The sequence below is a fragment of the Armigeres subalbatus genome, chromosome 1, assembly GCF_024139115.2.
Source record: "Armigeres subalbatus isolate Guangzhou_Male chromosome 1, GZ_Asu_2, whole genome shotgun sequence".
Lineage (NCBI taxonomy): Eukaryota > Metazoa > Arthropoda > Insecta > Diptera > Culicidae > Armigeres > Armigeres subalbatus.
The window spans coordinates 37,019,872-37,038,527 of NC_085139.1; the positions used below are offsets into that span (position 1 = coordinate 37,019,872).

The 18,656-nt window shown below is 39.8% G+C and overlaps 1 protein-coding gene across 1 annotated transcript in view; it reads left to right on the forward strand.

Moving 5' to 3' along the window:
- Positions 1 to 17,326, forward strand: part of LOC134224303 (dopamine receptor 1) — a 727,585-nt gene extending 710,259 nt beyond the window's left edge. The window contains exon 9 of the mRNA XM_062703640.1: positions 17,246 to 17,326. Within this exon, the coding sequence (XP_062559624.1) occupies positions 17,246 to 17,284 (39 nt within the window). The 3' untranslated portion in view covers positions 17,285 to 17,326. The remainder of the gene's footprint in view (positions 1 to 17,245) is intronic.
- The last annotated feature ends 1,330 nt before the right edge of the window (positions 17,327 to 18,656 follow it).

The following is an 18,656-nucleotide window of genomic DNA, read 5'->3' on the forward strand; positions in this document are numbered from 1 at the left end:
TAGTGTTCATTCAGGTTAAAGCCAAGTTACCAATTTTGCATTACAGTAATATTCCGATTTTATCACCCCGCTGGTGAATTTTGGGGTGATAAAACAGGGTATGTGACAAAATTGGAAAAAAAAATTTCATTTTTTTTAATTCATTTCACAAATATGAATCATTTTATGCCTTGGAAAGGCCAAATGCGTGAACGGTACCCGTTATTTCTTGTCGAAATTGCTTACAGAATATTTCCCAGGTACTCAGAAGTCGTTCGTAATAAACTACAGGCGGTGAAAGTTATTTCATGAAAATCAATGTTGTTTTTGGTATTATTTACGAAAATAAAAAGAATGACAAATTTTTTTGGGGTGGCAAAGTCGGGTCGAAAACGTGACAAAATCGGGACGTGATAAAATCGGGTCGAAAACGTGATAAAATCGGGGGTAGACAAAATCGGGGGTAGACAAAATCGGGGGTAGACAAAATCGGGGAGTGACAAAATCGGGTCAACACTGCAGTATGTCTTGAGGCTAAAACGATAATACCTTTATGCCCTTGAGGTCGAGACAATTTCCAAACCGAAATTGCCTAGACCGGCACCAGGAATCGAGCCCAGCCACCCTCAGCATTATAGCCGCTCATGTTACCGCTAAGGCACAATAATTAATAGATTCATCGACCGCATTAGGCAAAGCCGCACATTACAATGATCGCGCAATCGTTTTGCGTCTAATATGAAACGCGAGCAAACGTGCACTAAAGGCTTTACTTAATTTACTAACTCACACAAAAACAGAAAACAAATCTAAACACCCGGATCCGCGTCCGATTATTTTGCTTTCTGGCCGCACAAAACAGAATTGAACCCCTGGATTCGCGTCCGATACGAAACACGTTCAATCGCGAACTCTCGATTGGCCGAAAAAGTCGTTTGGTTAAAATGGCCGTTTGACAGAATGTCGATTGACGAACAGGTCAAATTGACCGAAAATGTCGTTAGGCCGATAAAGCCCTTTGACAGTATATGTAGATTTTGGTTTGCCAAAAAGGGTCATTTAGTCGAACGGTTAAGATGGACGAAAATGTCGTTTAGGCGAACAGATGACATGGCTGAACAGTAGTGAAGGTAGAAAGTGAGAAGTTTGAGATGAGGAATGAGAAGTAAGAAGTAAGACGTCTCACGTCACCATGTGAAACGTGAGGAGTGGGAACTGAGAGGTACGAAATGAGAAATAAATGAGTGATAAGCGAGATGCCCCATTTCTCACTTTTCAATTATTATTTCCTACTTCTTATTTCTTACTTTTTCCACTTTTCACAGTGAAAAGCGAGATTGTGAGAAATTTTGGGTGAATAATGTAAATTGAGACGTCTCATTTATCATTGTTCTCACTTCTTTTTCACATTTCTCATGACTCACTGTTCATAGTGAGAAGTAAGACGTCTGTCTTCTTCTTACTCATCATTTCTCACTTCTAATTTTACACTTCTCACTTTTCGTTCCTCACTTCCCACTTCTCACTTTCACACTGAAAAGTAAGATCTCAAACGGCATTTTCGGCCAAGTGACCTAATCAGTCAAAGGATTTTTTCGGTCAAATGACCGTTTCTTCCAAACGACAAACGGCATTTGGTATGTGGTCTGTCTGTCAAACGGGAATATCACCTATTACACCAAATTACCAGTTTGGCTAAACGAAATTTTCGGGCAAAAGACCTGTTGAGCTGAACAACATTTTCGGCTATATGATCCGTTCGGCCAAATGACCTATTCGGCCAAATAACTTATTCGTTCAAATATGTTATTCGGCCTGGTTTAGACAGTAGGACGAGCTGTTCAGTCTCTCTAGAGACCCTTTGGGGCGGGATCGATTAACGTTCCATTGCTCTTAGCCATTTCTACCCTGTAGGCGTCACCACCTACAGTTAAGGTTAGTGTTGGCACTCTGACAGATGTTATCGAGGCACGCTCTTTTGCTTACTTTAATGGCGTTGTTGAGGGCTAATTTGTCCTAGAAATACTATAATAAGAGATCGTCAAAGACGCCATCTTGTTTCCAATCGAACCGTCAAAAGCGGTTCCCATTCGACTTGTTTACATTTTGCATCCATAAGAGGCAAGCAAAAAGTTCAAGTGCTGCCATTATTATTTTCACGATTTCATGCATTTTCATACGTTGCCATATCGACTCCGCCGGTCTCTGCCTGGTTATAGGGTTGCTAAGTTGTCCTAAGTAGTCCGGAGGCTTGCGATGTTTGCGTTCTACTAGTAGGTTGATGGCCTCCAGTTCTGGGCATTTCCACATGGCCCGCAAGTGACAGAATAGTAGTAATTAAAGGCTAAGGTGTTATCATCTAGACTAAGGGCTGTGGTGAGACCTTCCAGCTGCGCGCTTTGTGTGTGTTGGTCGTCCAAATATTATGCTATGTGGCCTCTGGTGACAACGACGATGGAGTGATGCTTCAAAGGATGTTTATTTTCGACGTCATAACGTGCAACATCGACTGTAGTTACATCTTGGAGAATGTTCGATTTCATGCACCGCCTTGTCAACTCAGAAACCGCCAACTGCTATGGATCCGTGGCCACCGCGCTCATTACGGTTAAAATGAAATATGTTGTTTTTTTGACTTCAATGTCAGTAAATTAGTTTTTTTAAATAGAACTCAGTCTGTGCAATCTATAAATGTTGCAACAGGTGAACGGGAGGCAACCGTGCGATAGGTGACGTCAACAGGCATATTGTTCGATCCCTTCGTTTTTTAATGTAGGCCCAGAACAATGAAGGATCATTTTTCAAATTTTCTTGAAGACTTTCCAAATACTAACAGAATCGACAATGCTGCATTCGGGTGTACTCATCTTCAGCAAACCGCAGATTAGTCGCGTTGACTTGATTCCTATTTCCTAGCTCCTGTTCAGTTGACGTGTTGAAAGGCAGGTTTCCGTTAACTTCATCATCGAAATGCGAGACTAAACTTGGTAGATTATAATCTCCGAGACAAACGATAACGTCATAGGGATCGGCATGCATCAGTATCTGGCTAATAGAATCTGCGTGATTCGTATAGATATCAGGGCAACTATGTGGGCGAACGTAGATGCAACTTACGTAAAGCGAGAATTGAAGCAGAATTAAAGCGGACGGTGGCTTGTTCTAGGCAATCGCAATGGACAATTAACAGCTATTAGTACGCCGCCGCCTCTACGGAGATTACTTGTAGAAGCATTACGATCGCATCTGCGAATAGCATAATTATTGGCCAATTCAGAGGAAGCGATGTCACAATGGAGCCATGTTTCTGTCAGAATAACTGTATCAAGATTGCAATCGAGTAACGACAGAAGCAGAGTACTCGTTTTCGTTCTCAAACCACGAACGTTCTGGCGCCAGTAACATTTTGGTTTTATGCTGGTTTTCAAGATGCCTTGAAGAGTACATCATGGCTTTCAAGACTGTTATAAAACTAAAAATGTTCCTTGGGGGTCTACTCTCAATGGAAAAGAATCTGGTCGATTCGGTTCCGATGAGCGCAATGCACGTGATTCCAATGCGAAAACCAGAAAAGTTCCCGAAATCTCAAATAACAAATAACACCACTGCGGATTTCGGATGCGTTGCCGAGAAAAGCTGCCGATAGGGTCGCGGCGAAAAAACGCCACCCCTACCTCCGGCTGCAAACGAGAGTCCGTCGTGTTATGAAAGTGGCTTAGGTGGGACCGGTAGCACTTAATGCCAAACTCACAAGCGCCAATCAAGTGGCTAGACAAGGACCATTCCAAAAACTACCCAGCTTCACCGGGTGGCTTGAAGAGTGGTCGATGTTCTTCAGCAGTTGGCACAACAGCAATCGAGCGTGCAACTGGTCGAATTTGGAGAATCTGGGCCGATTGCAGGAAAGTATTAAGGGCCCGGCACTCGAAGCTGTGAGGAGAAGACTGTTGCTTCCAGAGATGGTGCCATCGGTCATCGAACGGTAGACAGCTTCTTCAGACTCTGTTAGTAATGGCAAGAAAAACAGATCCGCCAGGAATCGACCGGCTCTAGACGTTAATAAAATTTGGCCTCGTTGTGCAGCAACTGATTGATCATTTGGTTGCAGCGGAGCTACGCGCTGTACTCATCTAGGAACTTGTGGACAAATTGCCTTCCAGCACGAAACTCGATAAGGTGCGCTTTCGCCAAATTCCTTTCCGAAATAGTTTAAGATCCCTGTAAATTGACACTTTTCTCCGACTTGACGCTGGACCAAAACACTGACCGAAACACCAATGACAAGCAAAAGCGGAAAAAGAAGCATCAGGAAGGTTATCTACACATGCACCACGGTGAGGTGGAGAAGCAACAGAGAAAACCGAAGCAGTCGAACAGTGAAGAGGAAAGTCGCAAACCTTGTCGAATCTGTCGATGAACAGATCATCGAATTCGATACCGTGAAGGATTTGGCAAGTTTACATGGGATCAACGAATGAAGGAGATAAGCAAGTGGAGGTATGCGATATTTGCCTAAACGATCACGAGCTAGCAAGATGCCGTTTCAAGAATAAATGAAACATTGCAACATTGGTGAGGCTGTCAAACGCCGAGAGGTTTGCTGGAGTAGAAGTGTTCCTTATAACGAAGGTGCTTCTTACTATTTGAAAAAGAGCCCGGTCAACACAAGATCGTATATGATGTCGTATAAGATGCTAAAGTGAAGGCGAAATAGGTACTTCCCCATACAACATGTGCGTATATCGTCTCCACTTAGCATCTTATGTTGCATCAAGTACGATTTTGTGTTGACTGGGGAGGTGGCTGAGCAGATCAAGCTGGAAGAAGTATCACAGCCGATGCTGGAGAAGTGGACTGTCGTTATAACAAGTTTGGAACAAGACTCGAGAAGTGTCCACCTGTCGATATCGGGACGCAACTCGACAAAATAGTTCACACTGAGAAAAGTGCAAAACGTTAAGCAACTAATACTTCCCAACAACACAGTCACCTAAAAGATCTCCCGGTTGTCGATTATTGCTGTGGTTCATCGAAAATATTTATTGGACTGAAATATGTACACGTGTAGGCAACTTTGGAGTCTCGACTCGAAAACCCAGGTGATCCAATTGCCGTACGCACACAACTTGGCTGGACAGTGTATAGTCCCAAGCAACAAATTGACCAGACCACTGGATACTTCAGTCATCACGACGTGTAACACACTGATGTTTTGAAACTTCACGACCTCATAATTTACAACATCTTCACGCTTACGGAACCTGGCATCTCTGTAACACCGCTTCCGGAATCAACTGAGCATTGGCGTGCTTACGAATTGCTGACAAAAACTACCATTCGAAAGGTAGACCGTTAGGAAACTGGTCTCTTGTGGAAAAAAGATCATTCCTTATCTCTATCTCGATGTGTTCTTGTCATATTATGTTCAGGATTCTTTCTTCCTATGTAGATATATTCGAATTTCTAGGCTACTAGACCATTTTTGAACAATAACAACCACTTCAAATACAAGATATGACATTTATTTTGTTGTCGTTTTTTATAGCAACGAGCTTTTTTGGATCTAGTACCCTTTTAAATTTTCTCGATCTCTCCCTATCTCGATGGTCCCTGCAATATCAAGGAACTGTAGGCAACTGTATTTTTTGTCGAAGAAAAATAGGCAATCGATAAATGACAGCAAGCTTCCGAAAATGTCCTAAGATGGATTAAGAATCGGATTCACCATCTCCAGAATGACAATTCTACGACGTTGCTCGCAAGGCTAACTGGAGACTAAATGATCAACTTGACCCAAATTAGCTTTAAACTATAATTTAATATTCAAGTGGATAAATTAGATAAAACATTCTGGTTATGTGATACCAACCATTCGAACGATACCTTTCAATATCAATTTTTTCAGCTCAATTTTTCTGTTATTATTTAAAGCAATGCATGCGGCATATATGTAAGACAAAACAAAATTTGGACAAGAATCCAGAAGAACAAGCAATTTACAACTAAGCTAGTCATATTGAGAGTGATATCTGGACTCTATAATGCACATACGAAGATGAAGCTTTAAAAAGAGAATATTTTTGATCTGAAGCACTACAGGATAGTTTAGTAAGAATAGCTAGGAGAACTGTTTTTATTTTTTAAAAATATTTTATTTATTTCGCGGTAGATACTTTCGAATCAAACAATTACGAATCTTCCAAATACGTACACCGAGCACATTAGTAGCATGTAAATATTTCTCTAGACTAGTAATCCCTCCATCCACGTGAGTTTGAACAGCTGGCAGTTAAAATGTATGCAATGGGAAAAGTGTACAGCTCATTCATCCCTGTCCCGAAAAAGAAAAGATGTACGTTATCGCTGTTGTTGATGTTGTTGAGCCCTCTCCGATCGAAGGGCCAAAAGAGATACCAAATCGATCGTTCAATCAAAGAAGAGAATTACCAAAAAAAAAAACACACTAGACCATAGGTAATTAGTGATATGGAATCAATTCCCATCCCTCCCCTTCTCTTAAGTCGAACAATTGCGTAGCGAAATGCAAACCACTCCACATATCCTTAGCAGCTAGGGCCGCCTCTTTCCTTGGTAAGTGAAACCCACAGTAGGACGAAAGAAACAAACGCTTAAATGTTAGAAGCAAATCAAAGACAATTTTCCTACTGTTAGAGATTCAGAGTAGATAAAAAGAGATATGAATACTATTTAATAGAAATAGTGAAAATGTATCTGATAATAGTTATCAGAATAGAGTGCTACACACCACGTTTAGATGTTAAGTTTTAAGTAACTCAATTGAAACCAAATCAACTGCATTCAAAGGATGATTGACACACTTTCGGAGAAGCAAGAGATACAACTAAATAGTTATGCGAAAATAAGACTGATTATTGTTTATTTAATGTGTGTGATGGTAATCGTGCGGAATGGATGTCAAATGTTCATGATAGAATGGACAAACGTTGGAACGTTGGCACAAACGTAAAACTAATTTTTTGATGGTATATGTAAAAGTGTGTATGAACAAGACGAAACCCAAAAGCAAATAATTTATTTATAATCGAACCGATCACTTCTTCCCATATCTTAAGCTCACTCACGAGAATCGAACAATCCTGATGAATTTTATCTATTGTTATTACTACTGGTACCTCTTCAATCGTTAAAAGACACTATTCTCCATTCGTTAACAATCTCTTAAATATTGAATCAAAAACAACCAAATGAAAAGAAACTGTGCGCTGGAGCAAATGTAATCGGGTCAAACTAAGAGATTTAGTCGAAAAAACCTTCTATTTTGTACAGATCCTACTCGTAATGCGCATCCAAAGAATAGCAAACAGAACAAATATGTAGAATTCTACCATAGAATACAGGAAGGTGGTTCAATCGACGGATCGAACAGTCAACATTGGTATACACAGAAAAATTAAAAAAACGGTAGGTCTATGATTGTTCTTCGTTGTGAATAGTTTGAACCGATCGAGATAAAATGACAAAAAGCAAACTATGACAGAACATGCAGATAATACAACTCGATTTAAAAGAAATACGTCAAGTCCTGATTTTTATTTCTAGAGAAACTCAAACCAACCTGGAAGATAGCACGATCTTCATGTCTTTCAGTTACGAAATGATGACACTCGATTTGGATGACAGTTTTTCAGCGTCATACGAATCAGCATAAGGGAAGATCCATGAAGTACGTCACCCCCTCGACCCTTCGTTACACTTTTTGTATTAATTCTCTAAAAATGTTGTAAGGATTCTTCAGTAAACTTGTTCATCAGGATGTTGGCTTTACAGGAAAAATATTGGAGGTAAAATTTGACCATACCCTGAAGACCCATCTCCGAATGTTTTTGAATCCTGTATGACAATTCTGACCCCTCAATCAAGTTTTAGTCATCCTAAACATTAAGCCAGTGATCAATTTCCTTGAATTCGAGTTATTCAAGGTTGAAAAAAATATATTTCAAGTTGTACGTTATACTAAAGTTACACTTATTAGGCCTGGATGCGGGGTTTCCACAATTGTTGTTCAAAGCGACTGAAGACTAGTGTGAGAGAATTCGTGAAGCAAGATCACTAACAGTAAATACGACTCCATAAGGAAAAATAGCATAATCACTTATAAATAAATACCGTATTTGCAGGAATTTTTTAATTTATCGAGCACCAGAATAAATTCATCGAATTTGGATCTTGTTTCTTCACTGTCTCCGCAACAATAGAGTTAGGGAGGTATCGAGATAGACAACACATTTAAATTTGGTCAAATAGTTGAAATTTCACTTGTCATAATACAAGTTTGTACAATCCCATTTGATTCCACCACTTAATTTACCATGACAGTATTTCGACCTCAACAGTAAGGTCGTCTTCAGTGTCTCGTACTTGACTTCTCACTTATAACTTTTTATATTTCACTTCTGACTTCTCATTTCGTACTTATCACTTGGGCCGGGCACGTAGCCAGAATGTCGAACAGTAACCCGGTGAACATGATTCTGGATCACGATCCGACGGGCACAAGAAGGCGAGGTGCGCAGCGGACAAGGTGGATCGATAGGTGGAAGATGACTTGCGGACCCTCCGTAGACTGCGTGGTTGGCGACGTGTAACCATGGACCGAGCCAAATGGAGAATACTCTTATATACCGCACAGGCCACTTCGGCCTTAGTCTGAATAGATAATAACTTCTCACTTCTCATTTCTCACTTATCACTACTGACTTCTCACTTCTAACTTCTCATTTCTCACTTCTCATTTCTCACTTCTCACTTCTCGCTCATCACTCTATCCTTCTAACTTCAAACTATATCGTGCATGTGAACTGATTCTGTCAACATCGAGTTAGCGAGGTGGAAATGTATTGAAAAATTACTTCGACTTAGCGAATATCGAATAAGGGAGGGAACGCAGTACATATGCGATTCAAAGGGCTTTGGCTTTCGTCGAGTGAGGTAAAACATCAGTCAAAACATCGAGTTGAGGAGTAGAAAAATGAACACCGAAGGAAGAGGAAAGAAGAAAAAAGAACGAAGGAATAGAGAAGAAGGAACATGAAGGACAAAGAAATAAGGATTTTTTTCGCATCCCGCTTCTCAGTTCTCAATTCTTGATTCATGAATCTTATTTCTCATTTCCCATTTTTCACTTCTAACTTTTTACTTATCAGTTTCCAGCTCTCAGTTTTCAGTTCTCAGTACCAGTTCCCAGTTCTTAGCTCTTAGTTCTCAGCTCTCGGTTCACAGTTCCAGTTCTATGTTCCAGTTCTCAGTTATTAATTCGCAGTTCCAGTTCTCAGTTTTCAGTTTTTGGTTCTTAGTTCTCAGTTCTCATTTCTCAGTCACGCTTCGTAAATATCACTACTCACTTATCATTTTGCAATTTTCACCATTCAAATTATTTTTTTTAGAAACTGCACATATCCATTTTGCTCAATTTCGTGAAAACAACAAAAAACAAATTGGCTCCAAATATTTCGATTTCTTCGATACAGATCAATAGTTTTCGGCAAAACTCAACACGCTGGGGTACTTCCCGTGCAAAAACTGCAAGCAGTACTCCATTATTGCTCTTCAAAGTGCGTGCACATATGTAGTTTTGACGTAGGGCTACGGCTGTCTTTTCTATATTAAGGTACACTTTGCGATTACGAAAATCGTAGACCGTCACGAAAATGTGATAGACTTTGATCACCAATATATCATCCGTTTCTCGATGGATTTCCAGTATTTTGGACCATTCGATCAAGGATGAATAAACGCTTCTTTGTTTTTATCTGAAAATAATGATTTTTCACTATTTATTATCGATAATTGATGAAAAGTTTAGAAATAGACAAACCAACCAATCACGTACAAGCATCACAAGCACAGACATCAAAATCAAGCAACCGGCGGGTTTGGATCTTCAGTTCGAACAATACTTCACGCAGAGCGGAAGCAACGGAGCGAACACAGCAACAAAACAAAATCAGAATATTGTGAAGAAATTTCCATTCGAACAAATTTATTACATCGTCTCCCTCCAACGTGCACTTGTGATTCTGTTATCGAAGGCAACTTTGAGTTGTCGCCAAAGTTTAGCACTTTGAAGAAAATACATCTCAGATCAACCTTCTTCTGTATAAAATGGAGGACCGGAAAGAATCGATTTCATAGAAACAATATCAAAGAATCTTGCCAGAATAGTTTACTTTCCGCCGTCAACAGCCAAATCGATGGAGACGCCATCTATCGGCGACCGTCACTTGCACCGACAGATGCCAAGCGATAATGTTTTGTATTATGAAGAAACTTTGTCTTGGATTAAATTTCTGTTGTTACTCCTCTCAAGAATAAGCATTTTGAATAACGAACAGCTCATAACCCAATTCAGAAGCGGTCCGCTCTCTGCGGAATCCCGATCAAAATGGCTTGCGCGCGCCGGAAAGCAGCTTACTTGTATCTAATGAAGTAATCCCATTATCACCGCCCCATCGTTATGAGTGCATATCATGTTTACATCAATAACAGATCACAAAAGGGCGCGGCTAATAGGCTTACTGTATTTTACCCAATGGTGTATTTTTAAATTGATCCAACCAACAAAAAGCATAAATCGCTTCTTACCAGATGAGAGTTGATTCAAGCTAGATTCAAGCAAGATAAATTTTCTTCAAATTAACAGAGAATCAATAATAATGAAGCGTTAATAGCGGCGATGGCCATCAGCGATGATTGCGGCAGAAAAGTTATTCGCTGCGATAGCTTGTGCAGCCATTTATGAGTAGGAAGCGAAGTTTTTTTTTCAAGATTTAGTTGTTATTCATGTTTGGAAAAGCTCATTATAAAAATAAATCTGATCTGAGTTTATTAGAACCGCCACGACAAACTCGGGAAAGGCGCAAAAAGTAAAATTTTAATTAGCAAGGAAAGAATAATTTTCAAATTTCATTTTCAATTCAGTGAACCCACTCAAACTCAGATTGTATTTCAGCTGTCTTACACTTGGTAAAATGATTTATTTTTATAATGCGCATTTCCAATCATAAACGTCAACAAACCCAAAGTTGGTATCCTTTGAGAAAATTTCACTTGATGTTTTAGTCTTTATCATAGAGAATGTGTAATTCCAATACAAACATATAGAAAACGATTTAAAGTCCAGCGATACAAACAATAGGTAGTAGGACAAAAGGTCGAAGGTCAAAAGGTCGAAAGGACAAAAGGTCGAAGGGACAAAAAGTCGAAAAAAAAATGCGTCAAAAGGTCGCAGGACGAAAGGTCGAAAGGACAAAAAAGTCTTTCTTTTTTCTTCCTTCTTTCTAATTTCTTCTTTCTTTTTCTATCTATTCTCTTCTTCCTTCCTTTTTCCTTCTAACTTCATATGCTTCCTTCCTTCAATTCTTTTCCTCCTTTCATCTTTCCCACATCTTTCTTCCTTCTTTCCACCTTTTTTCATCCTTATTCCATCCTTCTTTTTTCCTACTTGTTTTTTTTCTTTCCTTCTATTCACCCTTTTTCTTCCTAATTTCTTCCTTCTTTTGCCTTCTTTCTTCCTACTTGCTTTCTTCTTTCTTTCTTCTTTTTTTCCTCCTTTCTTCCTTATTTCTCCTCTCTTTCTTCTTTCTCTCTCTCCCTTATTTTCTTCCTTTTTGTTTCCTGTTTTTCTTCCTTATTTCTTTTTACTTTCTTCATTTTTTCCTTCTTTTCTTTTTCTTTTTTGCTTCTCTCTTACTGCTTTTATTTTTTCTTCCTTCTTTCATCATTTTATCTTCCTTTCTTCTTCCTTTTTTCCGTTTTTCTTCTTTCTTTTTTCATACTTTCTTCCTTTTTTCCGTTTTTCTTATTTCTTTCTTCCGTCTTTATTCCTTGTTTGCACTTTCTTTCTTCCTCCTTTTTCCTTCTTTCTTCCTACCTTCTTCCCCCTGTTTTCCTCCGTTTTTACTCTTGTTTTCTTTCTTTCTTCTCTCTTCCTTCTCTCTTCCTTCTCTCTTTCTGCCTTCTTGCTCCCTTATTTCTTTCTTCTTCCTTCTTGTTTCCTGTTTTTCTTGTTTCTAGTTTTTTTCTTTCTTCTTTTTTTTCTTTCTTCCTTTTCTCATCCTTCTTTCTTCGCTTCCTTCTTTCATCCTTCTTTCTTTTGTTTTTCTTCCTTATTTCTCTCTTCTTTGTTCCTTATTTCTTCTTTATTTCTACTTTCTTCCTTATTTCTCTCTTCTTTGTATCTCTTTTCTTTCATCTTTCTTCCTGTTACATGTTTCCTCCTTCTTTCTTTTGTTTTGCTTCATTGTGTCTTCTATCCTTCTTCTTCCTTCCTTCTTCTATTTTCCTTTTTCTTCCTTCTTTCTTTCTTCCCTCTTCCTTCTTTTTTCCTTCTTCCATCTTGCTTCTTCCTTCTTTCGCTATTCTTTTGTTCTTTTTCTTTCTTACTATATATGTTTCTTCCTCTCTTCTTTCTTCCTTTTTACTTCTTATTTACATCTCACTTCGTACTTCTCCGTTCCTCACTTCTCACATCACATTTCTCACTTGTCACTTTTTACTTCTTATTTCTTCCTCTCCACTTCTCACTTCTCATTTTTCACTTCTCATTTATCTATGATCACAACTTCCATCTTGTATCTTACTTTTCATTACTAACAACTCCCATCTCATTTCTTGTCTTTTTGTTCTTTCGACCTTTTGTCCTTCGACTTTTTGACCTTCGTTATTCCTTCGTTATGACGTTTTGTCACATATTCGACCTTTTGTCCATTCGACCTTTTGTCCTTTAGACCTTTTGGCCCTTCGACCTTTTGTCCTTTCGACCTTTTGTTCTTCGACCTTTTGTCCTTCGACCTTTTGACACAGATTCAAACAATAGACATACCGTAACACTTACTGCCAATCCCTAAGCAATACCTACAGGATATGTTCTGCTACTACATATGAGATCCATTACGTGAGGCTACATGATCCTACGTCACGTCACCTTTGCGTACAACCCGATTAGGCTGCACCTTTTTGTTTTTCAAACAAATGAAAAAAAATCACACATTCCAGAAAAAACACATTTTTTGCCAGAATACGTATTTTTGGACGAGGATTCAGAATATGTAAAAATCTCATTTTGGTCAAAAATGTCACATATACAGTTTTTCAAACAATCGGTTCATTTGTAATCTGAGGTAAAATATGTTTACTATTCGGTCAAACGACATTTGGTAAAACGACATTTGGTCAAACGATCAGTTCGGCTAAACGGCATTGGAGTAAATAACATTGGATTGGAGTAAACAGCTCAAGATATCTATTTCAATGACCTTATCATTGGTATTATTCAATCCGGTTCAATAAACATATGATAACCTGATACAATGGTGGTACAATCGACTGCATGAGTCGCCAATTAACACAAGGTTATATCGAGATGTGGAAGAGAAGTTCCTTCAAAAATAATTCGAAAGGATCATCAGTGTAACCGGGGAAATATTTGTTTCATTTATTTATTTATTCATTGCTTCATTTGTTTGGCATACACCTAAACAGATAACACTGAATCAACAGTTTGACGCCACAATACACGGTTGAGGCCACATCTCCCAATCCTTGATTGCGTCCCACGCTTGCCAAGACTCTCTGTACCTGGTCAGCCCACCTTACTCGCTGCGCTCCCCGCCTTTGTGTACCTGCAGGGTTGGAATCGAACACCATCTTTGCAGGGTTGCTGGTTGCAGGTCTGGCATTCTTGCAACATGTTCTGCCCATCGTACTCTTCCTGTTATAGAGCAACCTTCTGGATACTGGGATCACTGCAGAGTCGGGCGAACACGTGGTTCATCCTTCGCGGCGAAGGTAACATATTTGTAGTTTGTCATAATTTGCTTCAATGAGTTGGTATCGAGTTATAGAACATCGACTCATGGAGGGTCCACTTCAGCTTGCAAGGGTACATCCAACCAGTGATGTTCACAATTTTTTAACAATTTTGTATAAGAACCTACCAAAACTTGTATAAGAACTGGGCATAAGCGAAAATGCTAGATTCTTATACAAATATTGTATGAGATCTTACAATTTTGCAAGCTTTTCTTACAATATTTGTTTGTAAGCTTACATTTTTTGTATAAAAATCTAAAAGTTTCGCATATGTCCAGTTCTCTACAGGTTTTGGTATGCTATTATACAGAATTGTTAGAAAATTCAACAGTCGCTGATTGGGTGTAATAAATAAGTGAAAACTTTTTAGCTCAATCGACCAGCTAAGATATTAACAACAGTAGTGAGACACTGGCTAAAACGCTGCACTGGATATTTCCCAAGATTTTGAAGTGACAGGTTGTGCCACAGGAGTGGCTGGAAAGGCAGTCGTCTATCGCCAATTGGGTTTTCGAAATTTAAAAATCACAGTACAGTCATGAACCGTGCTGAATGGAGACGACTTTTAAGTTCTTCAAAGGCCATTCCACTTTTTAGTCTGAGTAAACAGTTTGTTTACAATTTAAGTGATATGCCACATAGCTCCTAATCTTTATAGTAATTGGATTTTTTTTTCTCGTATACTAAGTATACGTAAATGGTAAATGGTTATAGGACCACGAAAAGTCCGAGCTTTCAATGAAAGGCTCGGAGATAGCATCCTGATAGGTTCTGACGTCAATAGTGTCAGACAAGGATGTTATCGATCATTTAGCAATCTGCGTTCGATCATTTAGTAGTTTGTCAATAACTCATTCCAGAGGCTAAATTTCAACATGTGGTGTATGGTGGACTTTTAGTGCGAAGGTTTTTCTACAACTCTCCTTAACAGGTCGATGTTCGAATTCCATTGCTAAAGGAGTTATGGTGCTAGTTGCTATACTTATACTAAATGATAACAAAATATGCAATCATTTAGTCTAAGTTACTGCTATTAGCGCTATAGCTCCGTTACTAGTGAAATTCAAACAACGAACCGTTAGGCAGAGTTGTAGATAAACCTTTGCACTAGAAGTCCACCATACAACACATTTTGAAATTTAGCCTCTGGAATGAGTTATTGAAACACTACTAAATGATCGTACGCAGATTACTAAATGATCGATAACATCCTTGGTGTCAGAGAAGTGTCGATCCAATAGGCATTCCTCAACTCTGCCGCATGCAAGCAAAAAAGCGGTCATGAATTTGTGAACTAACAAGTTCACGGTGTATTTTTAGTCACGGATTCGGGAACAACAATCACGTTTTCTGGTTTTCTGAACGCTTTTTTTCTTGCATGAGGAAGAGTTGAGGAATGCACATTGGATCGACAATTGAACCGGGAACGCTTTTTTTCGTGTGGGCTATCATTACAGGTACTAAGAAGTTTGTGCAATACACGCTGATTTAGCTGAAATTGAAATACCGACTCTAACTCTTATTATTTTTTTCTGTCATTTTAAGATGGCACCATCTAGCTTATTTGTTTACTATGGAACAAATACTCACTCTTAAGAATACCTAATCTTAAACAATATATCTAGTAAACTGATTGGCACATCCCTGCTAAAGAGATTTTTACTTTTCCGAATCATTTGAGGAAGGCATAACAGAAGAAGAAAGCAGTGAAAACTTCTGATTGAAATTAAATCAACAAAGTACAAAACTCAATCCAGGAAAACGAAACCCCACAGCAGCTCGAGCAATCTGTCGACATCTCCGAGCTTTAACTTTTGATGGATTTTCCACAGATTCCACTATACACTATGACTGCTGCAGCAGTCAGACTAAAATGGAAAAGTACTGCAGCCTCATCGTAAAGCGATCTGGGTCAGCGATAAAGCGTCGTCTCTTTCATTTGGCGACGAAACTGACAAGTAAGACTAATTGCACTGACAGCCAGCAGAACGATGTGCCATTTACCTACTAAAATTAGGGAATTGGGAAGAAGCTTCTGGAAGTGTAATACCAGCGGGAATTTGTGGAAGGGAACGTTACTCACTAATTTATTACCTACCGTTCCATGGAGAACCATATTTGAGCCTATTCTACTCGTTTACCGCACAATATGAGAAGTGGATTTGAAAGTAATCGATACCCGAATGATGTTCATATTGAACCCGCTTCCGAGACAAGCGATGGCAAAGATGCCACAGCATGGGGCCTAACATGGGTTGGAATATATAAATAAATGAGTTGCTTTAAATTTCGGTTGCTCACATTGATGGATATAGGTAGAAGGTTCATATAGTCAGGATTAAATCAAATGAAGGACAGATGACAGGTAACTATAGAAATCAGTGAGACGTAGCATGGAGTCTATTTATGGAGCCATTTGAAAATACTACAACAACATGCGTCAACACGAGTCTCGGTTAATGTTTAGAGTTTTCCACAAAATTCCCTTTTATTACAGCACAATGCGTCTCGCATTCGGGTCGAGATTTTTCTATCATTGTTAACAATTGTCAATATTTGGAAGCACCGTTTTTGTATATTTTGGCGAGAAGGAATAAAATACAGCATAAGAATTATTCCCTGATGCTGTCAAAAAAATACATTATTGAATTTTAAATGAGGGTCATTGTGCAAAACCCTTCTATAGGATCCTGGAATACATAAAATATGAAGCTTCAAGCTCATTCTTCAAGCGTATACTCTTCAGCGGGGGTTCTAACATTTCCTATACAGCATAAAGGGCTCTTATTTCCCACTGTCCTACAAAATATTAATAAACCCCTTCCCAACACACCTCCTGTTACACGTACCGGAAAAAGATGTCTTCATAAAGCAACATGAATAGACGCTCTTAATTATGACGGATCACACGCAATCTATTACAACTTGGAAAACTTCTCGCATCGCTCCACCCCCCTCAGTCCTCGTTCGTCGTTGCCAACGAGCGCAGCCCCGGCGACAACCGACAGATTGAAAACGGAGTAAACTTTTGCGCGCGGATCTCACACTTTGCAGGAACGTGTTATTTTCGCCTTGCCGGCAGCATGCAATGTAGGTACTGCCACCACCCACCCATCGGCGGCGCCTTGGGTGGAACTTTTCTTCGGGTAAGACGAAAAAATCGCTCCAAATGCCAAATTAGAAGCAATTCTGTTTGCGAGTTTCATTGCAGCCGGAAGGATGGAGGAAGCATAATTCAATTTGTTAATCAATTAAAAATTTTATTTTCAGGTCGTGCCGCCGCCGAGCGAAATAAATTGTTTGTAGCATTTAATACTAACAACTTTGTGTGAAAGGTTGAAGGGTTTTGCAATTTGGGGGAACGAAAAGAATTTATTATAATTACGTTTTTCACTTATTGTTTATATTTTTACAGGATGATCAAGAGGACCAAGAGTACTTTTCCGTTTTCTGAAGAGCTACTCATCTGAAGTATGCAATTATGATGGTTATGATGGAAAATAAAAAAATATAAAATGTTTGGGACAAACGTGTGTTTTTAAAGTTCTCTAACGATGACGATAAGATTGACCAGCACAAATAAAAATCCACAAGTGCAAATGAACCATTTCAGACCGACTTACAGACGGTGGCAAAGTCCCTCAACCCGAGTAAAGCACCTGGTTTGGACGAGTCCCATAATGACCAATCCGGACATGGTCAGGTCAGCCATGCAGAGGTGCCTAGACGAGCGGACATACCCGGATATATGGAAGAGACAGCGTTTGGTCCTGTTACCGAGGCCTGGTAAGCCACCAGGTGACCTCAGTGTACAGACCAATCTATTTTATAGACACGGTAGGGAAACTACCGGAAAAGTTCATCCAAAACAGACTTTTGCCGATCGGGGGGGGGGGGGAATTATCGAACGAGCAATTCAGCTTTCGGAGAGGAGGTCTACGCTGTGGTGGTTGACACTGCAGAGGTCGCCATCAAATGTAAGCGGCGAGGTATACGTTACTGCGCAGTACTAAAACTCAACGTGTGACATGCACTCAACAGTGGGAGCTGAATGGAGATCGCAAACTCGTTGCTTCGACTGGGAGGTCTGCTGAATAAGATTCTGGGAAGCCGCTACCAGAATCGAGTATTGATATACGCGACAGACGAGCCATGACCGCGTACGGAAAGTCTATCGAGGAGGACGAATTGACTGCAACCTATTCGATCAGTCTAGCAGAAGAAAAATGTTACTGCGCGCAGTAAGAATCTACAGTTGGCGCATCATAAAACGAAGATGATAGTCGTTAACAACTGGAAAACGGTACAGGAGGCGATAATTAGAGTCGGTGGCTGCGAAATCTCCTCCAGGAGGTCTCAGAAACAATTGGGGGTGGTGCTCGACGATAAGTTGAGCTTTAAAAGTCATATCGACTACGTCTGCAAGCGCGCGGCGATAGCGGCACTATCAAGGATGATGACAAAAAGCTCTATGATGTGCTCCAGCAAGCTTAGGCTGCTGGCAAGGGTGATGGTTTTAATACTGCGATACGGAGGTCCAGTCCCCCCGTTACGTTGGGATATGGATACTCGGATGTAGTGCGTAACGGTGTAAATTCGGCCATATCGTCAGGCTCGGTTTAACACTAAAGGTACCCACACACCCCCAAGGGGTGCATATATGGTGCAAGCGAATGGGAGCTGGGGGTATTACCTGTAATATCCCCACAGAGTGAGGGACCGAATGTATGGGTAAGCACATAAGTAAGCCTCGCATGGTACGCATGGTCGGTAGTGTTAAAATTACTGAAGTCTGGTGACGCCTGGCAGGAGTGTGGGGGGCAGAT